The sequence below is a fragment of the Globicephala melas genome, chromosome 4 (assembly GCF_963455315.2).
Source record: "Globicephala melas chromosome 4, mGloMel1.2, whole genome shotgun sequence".
NCBI lineage: Eukaryota > Metazoa > Chordata > Mammalia > Artiodactyla > Delphinidae > Globicephala > Globicephala melas.
In genome coordinates, this window is record NC_083317.1 from 70,313,266 (window position 1) to 70,333,305 (window position 20,040).

At 45.0% G+C, this 20,040-nt stretch overlaps 1 protein-coding gene across 2 annotated transcripts in view; it reads right to left on the reverse strand.

The window, feature by feature from the left end:
* Positions 1-20,040, reverse strand: part of SLC12A8 (solute carrier family 12 member 8) — a 129,373-nt gene that overhangs the window by 78,301 nt on the left and 31,032 nt on the right. For both annotated transcript variants that reach the window (XM_060298189.1, XM_060298188.1), the window contains exon 5: positions 17,690-17,921. In XM_060298189.1, the coding sequence (XP_060154172.1) occupies positions 17,690-17,921 (232 nt within the window). The remainder of the gene's footprint in view (positions 1-17,689; positions 17,922-20,040) is intronic.

Genomic DNA, 20,040 nt, shown 5'->3' on the forward strand with positions numbered 1-20,040 from the left:
TTTCTCTGTAAAGTCCTGCACTTCATTTCACAGAGAAAAACATAATTGTTTACCTTTATGAAGTAATATGTCCATCTGTGAGATCTGGGTATACTTTCTGTAAAGACTTTGAGAATCTCCTTTGCATTTTCACAATTTCAGGCATAAATTATATCACCTCTTAAAACTGATGTGAAGACCAGATTAAATTAAGGACCAGAAGTTCCCCATCTCTGGCTTAAGGCCCAGGTCTAGGGTCATTAGACTTTCAAGAAGCGTGCAATGTACTGATTAAGAGTTTGGGCTCTGGGAGTTCCCCGGTGGCCTAGTGGTTAGGATTCGGCGCTTTCACTACAGAGGCCCGGGTTCAATCCCTGGTCAGGGAACCATCCCACATGCCACACAGCGTGGCCAAAATACAAAGAGAAATAAATAAATAAACAAACAAACATTTAAAAAAAAGAGTTTGGGCTCTGGAACTAGACTATCTGGAGTGATTATCAACTCTACCAATGGTGTAACCTTAAGGCAAGATACCAATCGCAACCTCAGTTTCCCCATTTGTAAAACAGAAATAATCATACTACCTACCTCTCGTTGCAAGAAGTAAATGAATTAACACATGTGAAGTACATGAAACAATGCTTGACATATATTAAGTGCTCAATAAAGACTAGTTGCTATTATTATTACTATCATATAGATAAGCAACTGTCTTACTATGTGTGGCAACCATCTTTCTACAAAAGAAGTTATTTCCATCCAAAGGTCCACAAGTGCTGGGCCTTGTTGTGGTCAGTCCCTCTCCCCATGGCCTCTTAGTGTTCCACACCTATCACTGTCTTTTAATCCACCCCTGCTTGCAGATGCAAGTTTGGATGAAGCAGTTGGTGTTTGTAACAACTTGTCTAAGCCTTCTCACACTCAGGACTGAGACGTGGTAAAAGTGGCAGACTTAACTTGCAGGTGAGCTGTCCAAACAGCACCACTGCCTCCTTCACCAACTGGCATCATGAAGGGCCTCCTCTCAGCAGAGCCAACACACAGGTGTGAGAGATGACTCCCTGTAAACACACAGGACTCAGGGCCACAGTGGGGTCTGGGGCAAACAGCACTGGACTGGGAGTTGGGAGAACTGGGTTCCAACTGCAGCTCTGTGTGACTCAGGCAAGGCCAGGTAACCTCTCTGTGCCCGTTTTCTCACCCACAGAATCAGGCACACCACGCAACATTCCCGAGTTCTGGAATCCTCAGTGCATGTCGGTTTACCCTTAAATATGAAACCATTATTTCAGGGCGGAAGGGAGGTCAGTCACAGGGCAGTGAGTCTTCTGAAAACACAACCCATCGTCCAAAACTGACTTTGGAGCTGGTGCTGACCTGCACAGGCTTCCATCCCCATGTCTAGGCAGGGCCTGTAACAATGTTATCACTTTTTAAAACATATGCCTAAACTAGTTCCTACTGCAGACAACTGGCAGGTGCCCAGTTAATAGATTATTCCACCAGACAGTTGAATGCATTGGTCATTGGTCAAAAATGAGGTCACTGCAATCCTATGTGCTATAATTGGAAAAGCCTGATGAGAAACAATTGTCTATTTTGTAACAAATAGGAACGCATATTCTGGTCTCCCTAAATTTGCCTTGCTTGGTATGTGGTTCGGGAGCAAAGGAAGATCGTGTTCAAGGTCAAGTTGGCTCTGCTCTTTGACTCATCTGTTGTGCACCTGACTGTCCATGTGTGTTTCACATCAGCAAATCCCCAACCAGATTCCAAATGACCTGCTGGAATTTCTGGCCAACATCGCCAGATCCCTGGTCTTGCTGTCAAACCTGCACAGTTGGAAAAAACGGGTCAGGAGACTCCTGTCCCAGCCATCTGGACACACATACTCAGGGGATATGTGTAATATGAAGCACATGTGCTTTTCTGAAAAACAAAAATAAAAAAAGGTTTTAAGGGACACAGAGCTCTTATTATCGGAGGCTGTGGTGTCCTTCCAGCAGGCAGGCAGGCATTCCCAGACAGAACTAACCCTGCTGACCCGCTGCAGGTGAGACCTGCACTTTGATTTTACAAGTAATTCATCCACACACTTTTGTCAAGTAGTTAATGTCTACCTAAGTAAGCATCTCTACTCACTGCAAACAAAAATCCAGGAGGAAAACTTTCAAAGCCACAGTTTCTTCTCGGCTGCAACCCTTCCTTCCTTCCTCCTTCCCAAGACCGTCTGACTGAACTTGAACCTGACCCTGCCCTGGGCTGGGCACTCCACACAGGCATTGTGGTTCCTCCCGCCAGCTGCAGCCTGTGCAGACAGAATACCTGAGAACCACGGCCAAAACAGGAAGGCCGGCGCCTCTCTGAAGGGAGGCCTGGGGAGTATCCGTCTCCCAGGCGACTGCAGATAAGAGATGAAGGGGCCGGACTTTCCACACCTCCAGTTACGTTCCAGAGCCTTCCCTTGCCCAGTCAGCCCATCTGATTCATTTTTCATTCATTCACCCAACACACGTATGGAGCACCACTGGTGGAAAGCCCTGAGCCGGGCCATGGGCACAAAGCAGGTTAAGAGGAACCTCTATCTCAGGGGCCCTAGTGTTGTGACAGCCACTTGGGGGTGCCCCTGGCACCTTGCATGCCTCGGGGGCCTCCAGGGAAGCCTCTGCAATCCCAGCGCAGATCCCACCAGCAGGGTCCCTGAGACAATGTCATGACAAGCAAAGCAAACAGAGGGCTTGAGTAGGGGACTGGGCAGAAGATCACCCTGCCCAGCCCCCTCTCCCAGGTTTCACCTTTTTCCCTTAGCACAAGCTGGGGCTTCCAGATGCAGGTCCACTTTCCGGTCCCAAGAACATGTCCTGTCACAGAAGACTGGCAGACTGCCCGTGGTGAATAAATTTTTCAAGACTAAACCATCAACACTGCCCAATTCTGGATCCTCCAAAAGCCTGCTCATTACCAGTCTGCAACAGAGAGTGTCACTAACTAGACAGTAACTGACTTCTATCCATGACGGCAAAATCTGTGTTTTACAGAGAGAGATTAGGGCAGTAATAAGGACCCCAGGCTGGGCCAGAAAGCCCCATACTGTAGCTCATACCAAGGATCCAGCCATGGATAGAGGTAGAGGGAAGGAAGGAAGGGGATCAGAGGAGGAAATGAGAAAATGAGGGAGGAAAAAAAAGGAGTCAGAAAGGGACGGTGAGTAAGAAAAAGAAGAGAGCAGGAGCAATCTAAAGGGCTTAAGATGCCACGTGCTGCTTCCCATCCCTCTAGGGCCGCAAATTCCAGGAGACAGTCTGATGCCCCCACCAGGAGCCCTGTGGTCCTCGTACATTTCTGAACTAACACAACTTCCCAAGGAGTCACCTAAGAAAGTGGCGGAAATTCCCGCCCATGCTAGGGTCAGGTCATCTGAGGCCGACAATGTGGAGGGCAGAGGGCTGAGCGTCCGGGCTCCCAGACGAGCCTCAGCCCATGCTCTCCAGGGAGAGGGGCGGTGCCTGAGGATCAGAGGTGAGCGTCCTGCCTTGAAATCCGTCCTGGTCAGCTAGCTCCTGCTGCCTCTGTCCCTGGTGGCATGTGGGAACCACGTTTTAGCCACTGCAGTACCTAGTTCCAGCTCCTGAACTCGCCTCACAGTCCTCTACCTCCACAGTCTCCTGCTTCCCCGGCAAGCTCTGAGCCCCCATAGTTCTTTTTTTAATTAATCAATTAATTTATTAATTTATTTATTTATGGCTGCGTTGTGTCTTCGTTGCTGCATGTGGGCTTTCTCTAGCTGCCAGCGAGCAGGGGCTACTCTTCGTTGTGGTGCGCGGGCTTCTCACTGTGGTGGCTTTTCTTGTTGTGGAGCATGGGCTCTAGGTGCACAGGCTTCAGTAGTTGTGGCTCACAGGCTCTAGAGCGCAGGCTCAGTAGTTGTGGCTTAGTTGCTCCGCGGCATGTGGGATCTTCCCGGACCAGGGCTCGAACCCGTGTCCCCTGCATTGGCAGGTGGATTCTTAACCGCTGCGCCGCCAGGGAAGCCCTGAGTCCTCATAGTTCTGAGCAGGCAGGAGAGGGCCCACAGAGGTTGACAGGGTGTCAGACCCCCTTGAACTGCAGGAGAAGGGGAGCAGTAGAGAATTCTTGGTGGAGGAGAACAATTCCACCACCTTCCTCCGAGGGTATGCCCAGAGCCAGGAAGTAACTGGAAGCACCATGGAATAGCACTTTGGAGCCCAGAGTTCTGGGTCCATAGTTTAGCTGAGCCACTGACTTTGCAATCTCAGGAAAGTCGCATAACCTCTCAGGACTTCAACTTCCTTGTCTGTAAAATGGGAATAACCATCTCATCCACAGTACTAGGCTGTTTCAAGAATAAAATAGAATAGTTTGTGTGAAGCATCTGACACAGAGCTGGCGCTCATTACATCCATGCACACAAAGAAGCAGGTTCTGCCACATGTATGGCCCTTGGCTGACTGCTGGTCAAGTGAGAAACAAAGAGGAAAGAGGAGAAGGCCCTCGCCTTCAGGGGCTAAGAGTGAGTTCTTCAGTCGGGTCTCCAGGACTCTGCCAGCCTGAGCAGTGAGGTGCTTGGCCCATCCTGTTTGGTTTTTACTCCACTGAGCCTGAGTCAAAGAGGCCTACGTGACCAGGGCTCTTAACCTTGGCTGCACATGGAATTATCGAGAACACTTGAAAGATACAGACCAAGAGGCCCCGCCCCAGTGATGCTGATCCACTTGGTCTGGCGTGAGGCCTGGGATTCTTCTTTTCCCTGAGGCTTCCCTGGCGCTTCTAATGTGCAGGCAGGGTCGAGAACCTCAGGGACAGAGGCCGGGGCCCTCATTTAAAGAGCTCATCAGCAGGGCTGAGAAGACATTGTTCCCTCTCTGCTGGACCAGGAAAGGGGCTGGGTACCAAGGCCTGGGTTCTTGGAAATTACTTCACCTCTCGGGGCCGCTGTTCCTGCATCTGAGATGGAGAAAATAAGCCTGCCCAGCCTCCCTCACAGGGTCACCTGTGAGGGTTACATGAGATGGTATGTATAAGGCACCACCTCATAAGTAAAATGCAGATGCCAGGACTCCACAAACCATTCTGCATGAAGAAGTCCAGGTTTCCTCCTAGTCCCTCTGTGGGCGGAGAGGAAAGGCTGAGGGAGCTGCCCTGGGACAAGGCTCCCCAGCCCTCAGAGGCCACAAAACAAACAGCCAGAATCACGACTCCACACAGAGGCCATCCTGGGCACTGCAGGGCCCCTCCAGGCAGGCCTTCCTCAGCGGTGCCTGGAAAACCCTTCCCAGCAAAGCCACGCAGCCCTGCAGAGATGCCGTCGCACATGGAGGGAGAGAAGCCCACAAGGAAGGCTCGGGAAGCTGCCCAGGCGGGAGGATGATGCTACAGGGTCACGGTGGCAGCTGGGCCACTGTCTTCATCTCAGGAGGAGAATGGGGCCCCAGGAAAGGGGGCCCCCGGGCAGATGTTCCAGAGTGAGGGTGTCCGCAGACGAGCCATCTTCATATGCTGGGGCAGAAGAGGCTGCAGTGTGGCATCACCATCTTGCACTCAGTGTGCTCATTCCTGCACAAATATTTACTCAGCGTCTGCTAAATGCCAGGCACTGTGCTTCCCAGGAAGGTCCCAAGTCTCTTCTCAGTGGCCACAAGTGCAAGCCGACAGCGAGTTCCAGAGAACAGCCAAAGCATTTATGTGTTCATTACACCGAGTGGAACAGGGAACAGTCACCTGAAGAGTTTCTGGGGTGTATTCTTGCATAAAGAACACACATTTGGGGCTTGCCTGGTGGCGCAGTGGTTAAGAATCCGCCTGCAAATGCAGAGGATATGGGTTCAGGACCTGGTCCGGGAAGATCCCACATGCCGTGGAGCAACTAAGCCCGTGCGCCACAACTACTGAGCCTGCGCTCTAGAGCCCGTGAGCCACAACTACTGAGCCCGCGTGCTGCAAATACTGAAGACCGTGTGCCTAGAGCTCGCGCTCCGCAACAAGAGAAGCCACCGCAATGAGAAGCCCGCGCACAACAACGAAGAGTAGCCCCCGCTCGCCACAATTAGAGAAAGCCCATGTGCAGCAATGAAGACCCAATGCAGCCAAAAATTTTAAAAAAGAAAAAGAAAAAATAGATAAACCCCAAGTCCCTTAGCTTGGCAGACAAGGCCTTCAGTGAGCTGGTTCTGCCTCTCCTCACACCCTGAGCGCTCTCACTGTTTAATAACATATAACCCTCTTAGGTCTTTGTATAAGCTGCCCTTCTTGCAAGACGTGCTTCCTTCTCTTCTTCTGCTGGCTAAATCCTGTCTCCCCTCAACACTCAGCTCGGAGGGAATCTCCTTTCCTGACTCTCAGGCTGGGTTGAGAGCCTCACCCCACCCCCAGAAGTTCCCAGGTTCCCTGTGTAAACCCCTGTCATATTACTTGCCACTGCTCAGTAACGGTTTACTTGTCTGAGTCTCCCATGACACTGTGAGCAATTAAACTAAATGAAATGACACATGTCATAACATGGATAAATCTTAAAAACATGTTGGCTGAGAAAAGCAAACTACAAGATAATTCATGCATCTACCATTCAAATATTTATCAAATGAAAGGATCCATGCAGTATGATTAAATGTATACAACAAACACTAAACAATAGTAGAAATCAACTGTCTACATACGGTGGAAAAATTAAAACGTACAGCCAGGACATACATCAGCTTCAGGATAGTGGTCGCCTGGGGAGAAGAGGGAGTGGTTAAAAGTGCAGCTTAAACTATGTCTGTAATGCTTCATTTATTTTTATTTTTAATAGAGATCTGAAGCAAAACTGGCAAAATATTATCCATGAAGTTTGGGGTGTGGATAGATAAGTATCTGTTATATTATTTCCTGTAGAGTTGAAGTACTTCATCAGTATATTTAAAAAATTTTAATGAGGAACCAGAGTCTCAAATGCTCTCATGAACATCCCGGGAGGTCTGAGCAGACTGCTGCAGCCTCTTACCTCAACTGAACTCCCCGGGCCTGGCCGCCGCACTGAGCTGGGCAGGAAGGTAACCTGGAGATGTAAACATTACTTTTATCCTCATTTTCACCGATGAGAAAACCGAGGCTCAGAACATCTGACATTGCTCAGGCCACACAGAGGCTCCTAGATTTTAGACCGTGTCCTCTGCTTGTACCTTCTCCCCTACTATTTCATCCAAGAGCAAGAACGTAGGTTAAATAGAGCGTGGTAAAGAAAATTCCAGAAATAGAAACAGAGGTGCATTCATATGTATTTATAAACCAGTGAGTAGACATATTCTGGGGAAGAAGAGGGTTCAGAGAGGTGCCAAGCTGGAGATACAACCAAATAAGTAATTTAGCGCTTACTGAATGAAATAATGAAGCTTACTGAATGAAAACCAAACGGGTTTGGGTTTTGTCCTATAGTCCATAGAAAACTACTGGAGATGTTTAAGCCGGGGAGCAACATAAGCAAAGCACTGTTTTAGGAAAAGTAATCTGGCTTCAGTACTTAGGAGATGTTGGTTGCCTATAGGAGATGGTGGGAAGGTTCTGGAGGGATCAAGTTAGATTTGCAAATCATCTAAGTGGCCCACGTAAGAAATGATATCTGCTGATCTAAGGTGAGAGCTGTGGGATTGAAAAAGATAGGAGGATTAAACCTAGACAGAGAAATAAAAGTTAACACCAAGCTTTCCAGGCTTGGGGAAATTCAGAAGATAAGCTAATTATTTGCTTATTGTTTTTTGTGGGGGGAGAGGGTGAGGAGGAGACAATAAATAAAGGGAAGAGAAAGAAATTGAGTAGTTCAGTCTTGCTTGTCTCTAATTCAAGGTGACGTTCAGACATCCAGGTAGTGATCCACTAGGAGCTGGTGCTACGGGAGCTGAGTTCAAGGAAGCTGGAGAAGCAGGTGAGAGCCACCTGAGCGTCAGTGATGACGGAAGGCTCTCTGAAGGAGAGAGCACAGAGAGAAATACTGACGGCAGAGGACTGACCCTGGGCCCCCTGCCCACATCAGGGGACAGGAAGACTAAAAGGAGAGCCAAGACAGTGCTGTGTCCTAGAAGAAATAGGAAGACTGAAGGTCTGTGTCTCCCCACCTCCAAATTCACATGTTGAAACCTAACCCTCAATGTGATGGCATTAGGAGGCGAGGCCTCTGGGAGGTGATTAGTTCACGAAGGTGGAATCCTCATGAATGGGATCAATGCCCTTATAAAAGAGACCCCAAAGGGCTTCCTCACCCTTCCTCCATGCGAGGACATGGTGAGAAGACAGCTGTCTACGAAGCGGGAAGCACGCCTGCGCCACACATCAAATCTGCCGGTGCCTTGGACTTCCAGCTCTGAAACTGTGAGAAATAAATATCTGGTGTTTATAAGCCGCCCAGTCTACGGTACTTTGTTACAGCAGCTGAACAGACTGAGACAGCTGTCAATGGTGCGAAAGGGGTCAAGAATAAGAAAGAGCTAAAGGTTCTGGATTTGGGGATCGAGAGGTTCTGGATTTGGGAAACTTCACAGACAGCAGAGTCAGGCATGTTGGACCCACTCCTTTTATAGCTCCTGAGCTGTGGCCCTGGCCTTCTTACAAGCAAGCACAAGCCCCCTCCCTCACCAGGCAGAACCAGCTCCCACCTGCCGGCTCAGCACGAGGGAAGCCGTGCTGGCCACGGCTGTGCACTGCCCAGCATGCCACCCCAGTGGAGGTGGCCAAGGCAGACCGGCGTGTACAACATGGGCGTGGGAGTGGAGGGTACTGAAGAGCTGGGCCAGGCAGCAGTCTTCCTAGAGAGCCAAAAAGTGAGGCTTGGAGATGCACCATTTCATTTTTAAATGTAGAACAAAGAATTAAAATGTGCCACATGTCACTTTATTTTCTAAAATGTATTTTCTCTCTATCGGCCTGACTTCTCCAGCAATAAAATCATTTTGGCATGACACTCATCTCACATAAATGAAAATATAATCCAAGAAAACGGTATTGTAGGAACTTTAAGCCAAGCAAATGCTTGACAGTACCTTGTTTAAATTAAGTTGTCATGCTGTTTAGCTTTTTACAGTAATGGAGCTCTGTGTCTCCACAGAGCCTTGTGCAATGATGCATGTTTTGGAAGAAACAGGCGAGGAGGTGGGAAAGGAAGAGGCCCCGAGCTGCCTGCCTGCAGGCTAAGGAGTCAGGAGGTGAGGAAATGGAGGTGATGAGAATATCCACTCTCAGGGGAAGCTAGATAATATAAGAGATATGACACAGAGGCTTGAGATGTAAGGATGAGATACGGCACAGTGGTTTGAGTGGAGGGGAGGACGTGCCAGGTGAAAAACACCAGACTAAAGGAAAGTGTGCATCCTGAACATGAGGCCCCCAGCACTGTCCCCCACCTCCACCCTGCTCTCAGGACTGTGGCAGCCAGGCGTGCCCCTGGCAGGAGACTGGAGAACTTTCTGGAGAATATGAACTGCACCAGAGGAAAGACCTACAGAAACTGACACTTGGGAGACTTTTGATGAAAGAGTCCACTTTGCCACAGCATCACCCCTCCTGATGCCCTCCTGCCAACCGCCACCCACTCTGCACGTAGAACTTCGAATCAGCCTTTCAGGGCCTCTTTCTTAAAAATGAAGGAACGACCAAGGACTGTAAGAGAGCTTTGGAGAAAGCTTGCAGCAATTAACTCAGAAAACAAAACAGGATCTAACAGAAACAAAGAAGCCTGGGAAAAAAACAGGTGATATAGAGAGGAGAACAAAATTTCAAAAGAAAATAAAACCCCTATAATTTATAGGTTGAAAGAGTCAAAAGGAGATATTATAACCATAAAACAAGAACAGGATATGATTTTAAAATTAACAGAGAACAACAAAGAGCTCTTGGAAATTAAGGATAGCCAAAATAAAAAATTCAGTTAAAAGGTTGTAAGTAAAGGTGAGGAACTCTCCCATAAAGTAGGGTGGAAAAAAAGGAATAAACTATAGAAGAAAGATTAGAAATATAATGATAACAGAAGGTTCAAACCACACGCTCCAATATCTATCCAATGAGCCAGAATTCAAGAAAATTTTAAAAAACAAAGCCAGAGAAAACAAAGAAGAAACTGTCCCAGAAATCACTGAAAATTCCAAATGGAAAGTGCTTGGTCCAATTAATAAAAAATTTCATTATGCAATTTTAAATCTCAGGGTAAAGGGAAGATCTTAAGCGCTTTGAGGAGAAGAAACAGGTTACCTACCCAGAGGAGAAATCAGAATGGCACTAAACTCCCAGATGCTGCTGAATGGTAGAAGGTAGAGCAACAGTGACTTCAAAATTCATGATTCATGTTTATTTCCCCACAGCAAGCAATCCTCTGGCAATTCAGCGTGGTCTCCCACAATTCAACTTAATTTTGACACTATCTACCTGGAGACAGCATCAGATCCCACAACTAAGGGCTCCATCCTACAAGACTGTCCCCTCCCCTTCAGATGGCACTCACAAGTCCAGGCTGTCTGTCACCTGTGCTTCTGACCCACAGGCTATTGGAGGTTTCAAAGATCCCTTCCTTGGGTTCAGTTAGTTTGCTAGAGTGGCTCACAGAACTCAGAGAAACATGTTTCTTAGTAGATCACCGGTTTACTACAAAGGGATATAACTCAAGAACAGTCAGATGGAAGAGACGCACAGGGCAAGGTACGGAGCTTCTGTGCTCTCTGAAAGCTACTGTCTCCTCATCTCCATGTGTTTGCCAACCCAGAAGCTCTTCACACCCAGTCCTTTAAGGTTTTTACGGAGGCTTCGCTACACAGGCACGACTGATTAGATCACTGGTCACTGGCGTTTGAACTCAATCGCCAACCACTCTTCTCTCCCCTGAGGTGGGGGAGGGGGGGCCTGAAAGTTCCAACCCCCAGATCACAAGGTTGGCTCCACTGGCAAGCAGCCCCCATCCTGAGGTGCTTTCCAAAAGTCACCTCATTAACATAAAAAAAGATACCTTATAGTTCTCATCACTGGAAATTCTAAGGTTTTTAGGAGCTCTATGCCAGGAACGGATGAAGACCAAATACATACATATCTTATTATAAATCACAATATTACATAAGGGAAAATGATTTTCAGCCTACATTTTTATATCTCCTACCAATAACATGTGAAAGTGGAAAAGTGACATATTCCACTGTAGACAGAAGAGGATGATCTGGGATCCAGACAACAGGGACCAACACCAGGGAGCAGGGAAGGCAAGTACCAGTATAACAGCTGTGATCAGGCCCGAGACTGTCCATCCAGGAGAAGGACAATGAGGAGGGAGTCTCCAAGAGAAAACATAACATAGGGAGCACTGAGGAAAATGCCTATAAGTATTTGAAAGCTCTACAGAGAATTTTTTAGAATAGCGATAATCACCTAGAAAAGAAAGCAAATGAAAAAATGGAATGTAGTGGGTTGACTGGTGGACCCCCAAAAGATATGCCCACGTCCTAATGCTGGGAATCTGTGAATGTGAGCTTATATGGAAAGAAAAAAAGGTCTATGCAGATATAATTAAGGCTCTTGAGATGAGATTATCCTGGATTATCCAAGTTGGACCCATTTCCAGTGACAAGTTTTCCTTATAAGATACACACAGAGGAGAATAAGAGGAGGAGAAGGCCACGTGAAGACAGAGGCAGAGACTGGAGTGAGGCAGCCACAAGCCAAGGAACTCCTGGAGCCATCAGAAGCCAGAAGAGACAAGGAAGCAGTCTCCACAGGCTTTGAAGGGAATGCGGCCCTGCCAACACCTTGATTTCAGACTCTGAGCCTCCAAAACTGTGAGGGAATAAACATCTATTGTTTTAAGTCACTAAGTTTGTGGTAATTTGTTAAAGCAGCTTTATGAAACTAATACATGGAGTAAATTTAATTTTAGGAAAAGCTGAAAAATATACAAAAAGAAAGCAATCAGAGTACACGATATGACTCAAAAATTAGTATTTTTACTAGCCGTATTACTTTACTACATATAAAAATTAATTTTAAAAGAACAAGTGACATGTTAGGAAAATTTTTTCAACATCTATAACAAACATTGTCTAGACTGATATAAAGCCAAACAAATATCTGTTTTATGTTAAATTAATTGCTAAGGTAGAAGAGCTATAAATCATTAAAAAGTAAGAAAACCTAAAGGAAAAATAGGGAAAGAGTACAGACAATTCAAAGAAAAATAAATACAAGTGGCAATAAAAATATGAATAATATTACCCTCATTAATGATTTAAGAAAAGCAAATTTTTAAGAAGATCACCATTTGTGCCCATCACATGGCAGACATTTAAAAGATTGAACATATCCAATACTGTCAAGGGTTTGGGGAATCAATAACTCTTAACATACGGGTACTGGGAGTTCAGAGTGGAAAAATATTATTTCAAGGCCATTTGGTAGAACCCAAAAAAATTTTAAACGTGCTTGATCGATGTCCTATGAGTTCTACTGATAAGCCTTGATCCTCCAGAAACAGTCCTTCAAATTTTGCACAAGGATATTCACGTCAGCAACTTGTAACAACAACACACTGGAAAAACCTAAGTATCCATCAATAAATTAATGTTTTATACGGAATATGGAAGACTAGGCAGGTGTTAAAAAAAAATGAGGGAATCCTAAATGTACTGACATTGCAGGGTGTCCAGGATACATTATTGGTTGGGAGAGAAGGAGCAGCAAGACAATGTAGAATTACATTTTTACAAAGAACTATGTTTATACGTTTATGTATGTGCACATGTGCGTATGTGCTTGTACATGTATAGAAAATAGACTGGAAGGATGTTCACCAATCTCCCTCTGGGGATGGCAGTGCGGAAATGGAGTAAGGGGAAAGAGCCTTCACTTTTTGCTTTATATTTCAAATTTAAAAAAATTTTTTACAACATAAAAACATTAATGTTGTCTTTGAAATAAAAGAAAAACTAAAATTTGACAAGTGTATTTAATTTGTTTCCTGATTTTAAAATTAACTGTTGTGGTTTTGAAATGTGTCTGCAAATTCTTTGATACTTCTCCATTCAAAAGGTGGAAACTAAATCCCCTCTCTTTGAATGAGGGCCTAAGTAACTCATTTCTAACAAATAGCTTGTGGTAAAAGTGCTGCTATGTGATTTCTGAGGCTAGATCATAAAAAGGATAACGCATTCTCTCTCTCCCCCCCCCCCGCCTCCCTCCCTCCCTCCCTCGCTCTCTCACTCTCACTCTCTCATTTGTTCTTGAGGAATCCGGTCACCCCATGACTTGAGGACACTTAAGCAGCTCTCTGGAAAGGACCACATGGAGAGGAACTGAAGCCTCCTGCCAACAACCAGTAAAACTTGCCAGTCAGATCCACCAGCTCCAGTTAAGCCTTCATATGTCCGCAGCCCCTGAACCTCATGAGAAACCCTGAGCCAGAACCATTGACCAAGCTATACCCAAATTCCTGGCCCACAGAAAAGGCAAGAAATAATAAGTGTTTATTGTTGTTCTGTGCCACTAAATTTGGGGGTAATCTGTTCAAAAGCAATAGCAATGAATACCTACCAATCTCCCTCTGGAGAGTAGAAGTGGGGAAATGGAGGGTTTGTTTTTTTTTTCACTTCCTACATTTTTACTTTATACATTTAAGATTGTTTGGATCTTTAAAGTCATTTATATTTAAGGAAAGGGAAAGGAATAAAGTTAGACTTAAAAGTATTTCAAAAACTTTTTTTCCTGACCTTAAAAATAACACTAGTGAAAAAGGACAAAGTTGGAGGACTGACACTACCCACCTCTAAGACTCACTATAAAGCTATAATAATCATAAAAGAGTGGTACTGGAGAATAGATAAATAGAGCAATAAAACAGAACAAAGAGCCCAGAAATAGACTCACACAAATACAGGTAACTGATCTTTGACAAAGGAGCAAAGGCAATTCAATGAAAACAGGATAGTCTTTTTAACAAACGGTGCTGGAACGACTGAACGTCCACATGCCAAAAAAAAAAAAAAAATCTAGATATTCACCGTATATTTTCCACAAAAATTAACTCAAAATGGATCATAGACCTAAATGTAAAACGCAAAATTATAAACCTTCTAGAAGATAACATAGAAGAAAATCTAGGTGATTTGGGGTTTAGTAGTGAGTTTTTAGGTACACCAGCAAGAGCATAATCCAAGAAAGAAAAAAACTGGTGTTAGACTTCATTACAATCAGAAACTTCTGCTCTGCAAAAGGCTCTGCTAAAAGAATGAAAAGACAAGCCACGGACTGTGAAAAATATTTGTAAAACATATATCTGATAAAGGGCTTATATCCAAAATATAAAGACTTCTTAAAACTCAACAATAAGAGGACAACCCAATTAAAAAATGGGACCTCACCCAAAATGATATACAGATGTCAAATAAGCATATGAAAACATGCTCATATCATATATCCTAGGGAATTACAAATTAAAGTAACAATGAGATATCACTATGCCCCTATCAGAACGGCTAAGATCCAAGAAACTGACACCACCAAATGCTGACGAGGATGTGGAGCAACAGGAACTCTCATTTGTTGCTAATGGGAATGCAAAACAGTACAGCTACTTTGGAAGACAGTTTGGCAGTTTCTTACAAAGGCAAATATAGTCTTATCATACGATCTAGCAACCATGCTCCTAGGTATTTATTCAAATGGGCTTAAAAGTTACATCTTCATTAAAAACCTGCATACAAATGTTTATAGAAGTCTTATTCATAATTGCCAAAAGCTGGAAGCAACAAAAGTGTGCTTCAATAGGTGAATGGACCAAAAACAAAAAACAAACTGTAGTACACCTACACAATGGAATATTACTCAGTAACAGAAAGATATGAGCTACCAAGGCGCGCACACACACACACACACACACACACACACACACACACACAAAAAAACAAAAGACATGGAGAAACCTTGACTGCATAATGCTTAGTGAAAAAGAGCCAGGCTGAAAAGGCTCTATGCTGTATGATTTCAACTATATGACGTTCTGGGAAAGGCAAAATTATAGAGGCAATAAAAAGATCAGTGGTTGCCAGGAGTTCGGGACTAGGGGTAGGGAACGGGGGTGAAATATATGGAGCCCAGGAATTTTTAAGGCATTAAAACTATTCTGTATGATACCGTAACGATGGATACATATCATTATATATTTGTCAAAACCCATAGAACTATACAACACAAAGGATGAATCCTCATCTAAGCCATGAATTTTAGTTAATAATAATGTGTTACTATTGGTTCACCAGTTATAACAAATGTATCACACTGATGCAAGGTTTGATAGGGGAAATGGGTAGGGAAAGGAGAGAGAAAGGATATGGGGACTTCTGTACTCGTGCTAATTTTCTATAAACCCAAAACTGTTCTAAAAACTGAAGTCTATTATTATTTTTTTTAAATAGCACTAACTAATGGAAGGAAAAGTAGAAACAAGGTAATACAGTCACCCATAATCTCAGCAGAAAGATGACCACTGTTAACACTTGGGCTTAGTTCCTTCCAGTCTCTCTTCCAGTTTTTTTTTCCAAATGTCTACATGTATGTCATTTTCTAAAAGAGTTGAAATAATTCTGCTAAACCCATTCTGAAGGTTTATGGTCTAGTTTCAGTTTGGATTTTTAACTGCAAAGAAAGCAGCCCATATAAAACACCAGTGATACCAAAAACAGATTCTAGAGGGGCCAGTTACTATGGGAATAATTGAAAATAAATTTCATTTCGCACTACACCCTGGTAATGTACTGACCAGAAGGAAAGAGAAATATTTGGAGTAAGTCAGAAGAGCAGCCAAGAAAACTTCTAATCAAGAAGGCAAATACGACAGCCTACGGAGGTTTCCAAGAAGCCGGTAGCATCACTGTGCAATTTAACTACTCATGCTCTTGCAGCAACCATGTCAGCAGGCGGAAAGGACCCAGGCATGAAGTCTGGAGTGCTCTCTCGCTCTCGCTCTCTCTCTCTCTCTCTCTCTCTCTCTCTCTCCTTCACTGATAGTTTGATGGCCAAACAGCCAGCAGGTCTCTCTCAGGATGTGGGCTGTCTCTGCAGCGTGGTGCAAAGCCAGGAAAAAAATCACTCCTTCCCCCCAGTGGAGATGCTCCAAATGTCCAGCAAGCTGCAAGGCTCAGGCTGGACACTGCACTGGCCCTTAGCACTGGAGTGGGCCCTGGGGGCTCCCCGATGTACAGGGGTTAACATTTTAGATGTTAGATCATGGGGCAGTCTGGAGGTTCTGGGGGATGGACCAGGATGCCAGAGGGTAGGGGGCACGCAGGGAGCTCAGATGAGTGACTTTTCCCACAGAAGAATCTTAATAGATGAAAAAGCAATAAAGCCAGATGAGGGTGTACCAACTGAACTGTCACCTTCCCGCAACCAACACTTTTATGAAAGACGAGACTGTTTAGAACACACCCCAGGGGCAGCCTTGAAGGGGAAAAGAAGAGCCGCTATCATAGAAAGACAGTGGCATTGTTCCCACCTCAGGAAAGAGCTCAGCTTTACAGTCAAACAGATCCAGTTTCACATGCAGATCTGCCATGCGTTACTACAAATTACATAATCCCTGCTTTCCTCATCTGTTAAGTGGGTATAACTCTCCCTCCCCCATGAGGTTATGACAATGAGATAAGCCCTGTGAGGTGCTAGCCCAAACGTCTGGCACAGAAGTGCTCATCCAATACAGCGGCCGTCGCCACCACCACCACCATTAGAGGTGGCTGGTCTGTGCTCTTGATCTCTTTCCTTTTTCTTTGTTAACACAGCTGGTGGCCCCAGCTCCCTTTCTCTGTCCATATTCCAATGTAGATGCCTAGTCACTATTGCCATAAAAAGACAAAGTACCCGAAGTGTGAAATATCAGGCAGTTATCTTTTTCCTACAGCATCCCAGGAATAGTTCCGTACTCTGGAGAGAAACAAAGACTTTTGATGCCAAACCACCCCAAATCACAAAGCTACAAAATTATGGACACTTTGGGTAATAGCGTCTCAGTCAAAGCATAGGATTTAGGATTAGAGTTGCCATGTATCCTCAAGGCTGAAGAAAATCCAGGGTTAGAGTAAACAGTGATTGATTGATTATCAATATATGACACCATTTCCAAATGGTACAAAAGAATACCCTGCTGTTTATTTTCTTTCTTTAAGCTTAGTTAACAGATTCATATTTTTGTTCTGAAAAAACTTAATATTGAAAACTATAGACAATCAAACACATATCTGTCCCGCTCTCCCAGAAATGACAATTGTTAACATTTGTTACGCTTGCATCAAGTCTTTTTTTAAAAAGAAATAAAATATGACAGATAAAATTAAAATCTATTTCCTTCCCTACTCCCAAATTTATTTCTTGCGTATAATCACTTTCATGAATTGATCTTTGTCAAATCCAGTTCTACTTAATTCTGGTCTTTATCTAAATTTTCTTTTCTTTTTTTTTTTTTTAACGGCAAGTAAATAAAAAGAAACATGGGAAATGTGCCCGGTGAAGATGTCTATGTGAGGAGGGGCTTTCTGGCCTCTGAAACTGCACCGTGACACACCCCTCAGCTGCTCGGGAACAGCACACACTCACTGCAGGTAAAGGCTATTGGGGGTCGTCTTGCAAACCCAGACCTACAAACATCTAGAAAGCAGTGCAGACCCTCATAAGGCCAACTGCTGAACTCCAAAAGGCTTACCTGGGTCCAGGTGTGTGAAAGAGCCCACCACAAAGTCCAGCGTGGACACGGCCAGCAGGAGCAGCAGCAGCAGCTGGAGGCGGATTATCCATTTGACACCTGCTAGGTTGATCCCCAGCAAGGCCAGAAGCACCGCAACTGAAATTCCTCGCACGGCCCAGAGATTCCTGAGGCTCAGCAGATCGGAGATGGATTCAGCGAAGCCAGTGATATACATGGCACCTGCAACACACTGACAGGCAATTCGAGGTAGGAAGAGTCAGCAAGAGAAAAAAGCAGCAGGGCTGCCCGGCACCGAGGACCCTGCTCACCTTCGGAATTCTACACCCAGGAACCATCATGGGGGTTAAATGAGCCCTTCCTGCTCAGGAGTCCTGCCTGGGGCCCTCTTTCTTCTCGTCTACATCTCTCCCACCATCCAGAGGGGAGAATGATTGTCGGTGGTAACTAAGGTGAAAAGGTTATGGAAGGAAGAAGATGGGATTCTGGGCCAAAGAGACCTATAGAGGCCCCTGTGAAGAATTAAACAGAGAACATGAGCACAAGGGGGAGTCCCATCTCAAAGCCTTAGAAGGGCACTGAAGCAAACCTCAGTTTTTTCTCTATTTCTTTGCATGTCACTATTATTATTATTTTTTTTTTTTTGTGGTACGCGGGCCTCTCACTGTTGTGGCCTCTCCCGCTGCGGAGCACAGGCTCCGGACGCACAGGCTCAGCGGCCATGGCTCACGGGCCCAGCCGCTCCGCTGCATGAGGGATCTTCCTGGACCGGGGCACGAACCCGTGTCCCCTGCATCGGCAGGCGGACTCTCAACCACTGCGCCACCAGGGAAGCCCTATTTTTTAAATTACCTAAAACTCAGAAATAAGAAAAAAAAAAGTGGGCAGCACGTCCTTCCAATGTCATATGGAACAAAGGCTACCCAAGGACTATCTAAGTGAATGTACTTAGTTCTACTCACTGTTTACTACTGCTTAAATGTATCAAATGTCCCAGACTTAGTGAAGTTACATGTTAACTTATGGATTTTTTTCTTCCTGCAGAGATGTACAGAACTCCTGCCTGGTGGAACAGACAACACAAAAGATTAGGGTTTGTGGTCCTGTAAGACATTAACCGGTTTTGTATCTAACCTAGCAATCTTATCCTTATATTTATTTATGAAATTGCTGAACTAGGAATTTATGGATTTGATCTGTACCCATCGAGGGTCCATACCTCACTTCTCAACCTTAACATCTTACTGGCTCCTCCACTAATTAATGAGCTAAATAAACCCTTTGGCACATGTTTATTTTATATTTGCCTGAGAGTCATGATGCTACCTCTTAAAAAACCTGAAACATAATTTCAAATAAATATTTGAAAATAACACCAGCCTCATTTTCCATAGTTCCTCAGCCCCCTTCTCTTATCGGGTTGGTCCCTTTACCCTTCCCCAGGGCCAGCAGGGCACTCTCATCACTGTCGCTCTGCACTTGTTGCTCTCTCAGGAAACAAACTCTAGTCAAACCACAGTCAAGTTCCTCCTTTTCCATGAAGCCTTTCCTCATCCCCTGTTTTTGAATAAATACTATGCTTACTGCTGGTACCTTGCAATTAATTATCTGGCTCTGTATTCTATTATTATTTCATGCATATAAGTTTGTCCCCCACACACACACCAAGAACGCAAACATCTTTAAAAAAATTTTATGCTGACTGCGCCTTCTAAAATCCCCTGCATTTGCTAACTACGTTGCAAACAATCTATAAATACTTTATGATATGTTGACTGTATGAAAAATGCTCCGGGAAGCAGACACCATTAAGTTCTAGTCCGTTAATATAAAGACAAGAAGGCTTATACAATTTCTGGGTTTGAGGGGAGCTCACCAAGGAGGCTCCATTCTTCACTGAGATCGGCTCACTTTGCAGCTATAGACATAACATCATTGTCGGTATTCCCCAAATTTAGAGTAGGCATTTCTGTCTGTATTTGGGTGAGGGGGGGAAGCCCAATAAATGTAGGGGAGGGCTTCCCTGGTGGCGCAGTGGTTGAGGGTCCGCCTGCCGAGGCAGGGGACATGGGTTCATGCCCTGGTCCGGGAGGATCCCACCTTCCGCGGAGCGGCTGAGCCCGTGAGCCATGGCCACTGAGCCTGCGCGTCCGGAGCCTGTGCTCCGCAACGGGAGAGGCCACAACAGTGAGAGGCCCGCGTACCGCAAAAAAATAAAAAATAAAAAAATGTAGTACTGATTATCGTTTGTACAGGCATCACTTTCCCAGGTGTCTGAGGTCTCTCACATGCAGAGGGTGATGCCAGAACTTGAATATGACTGTTTGCACCTGGAGCTTCCAAACCGATTA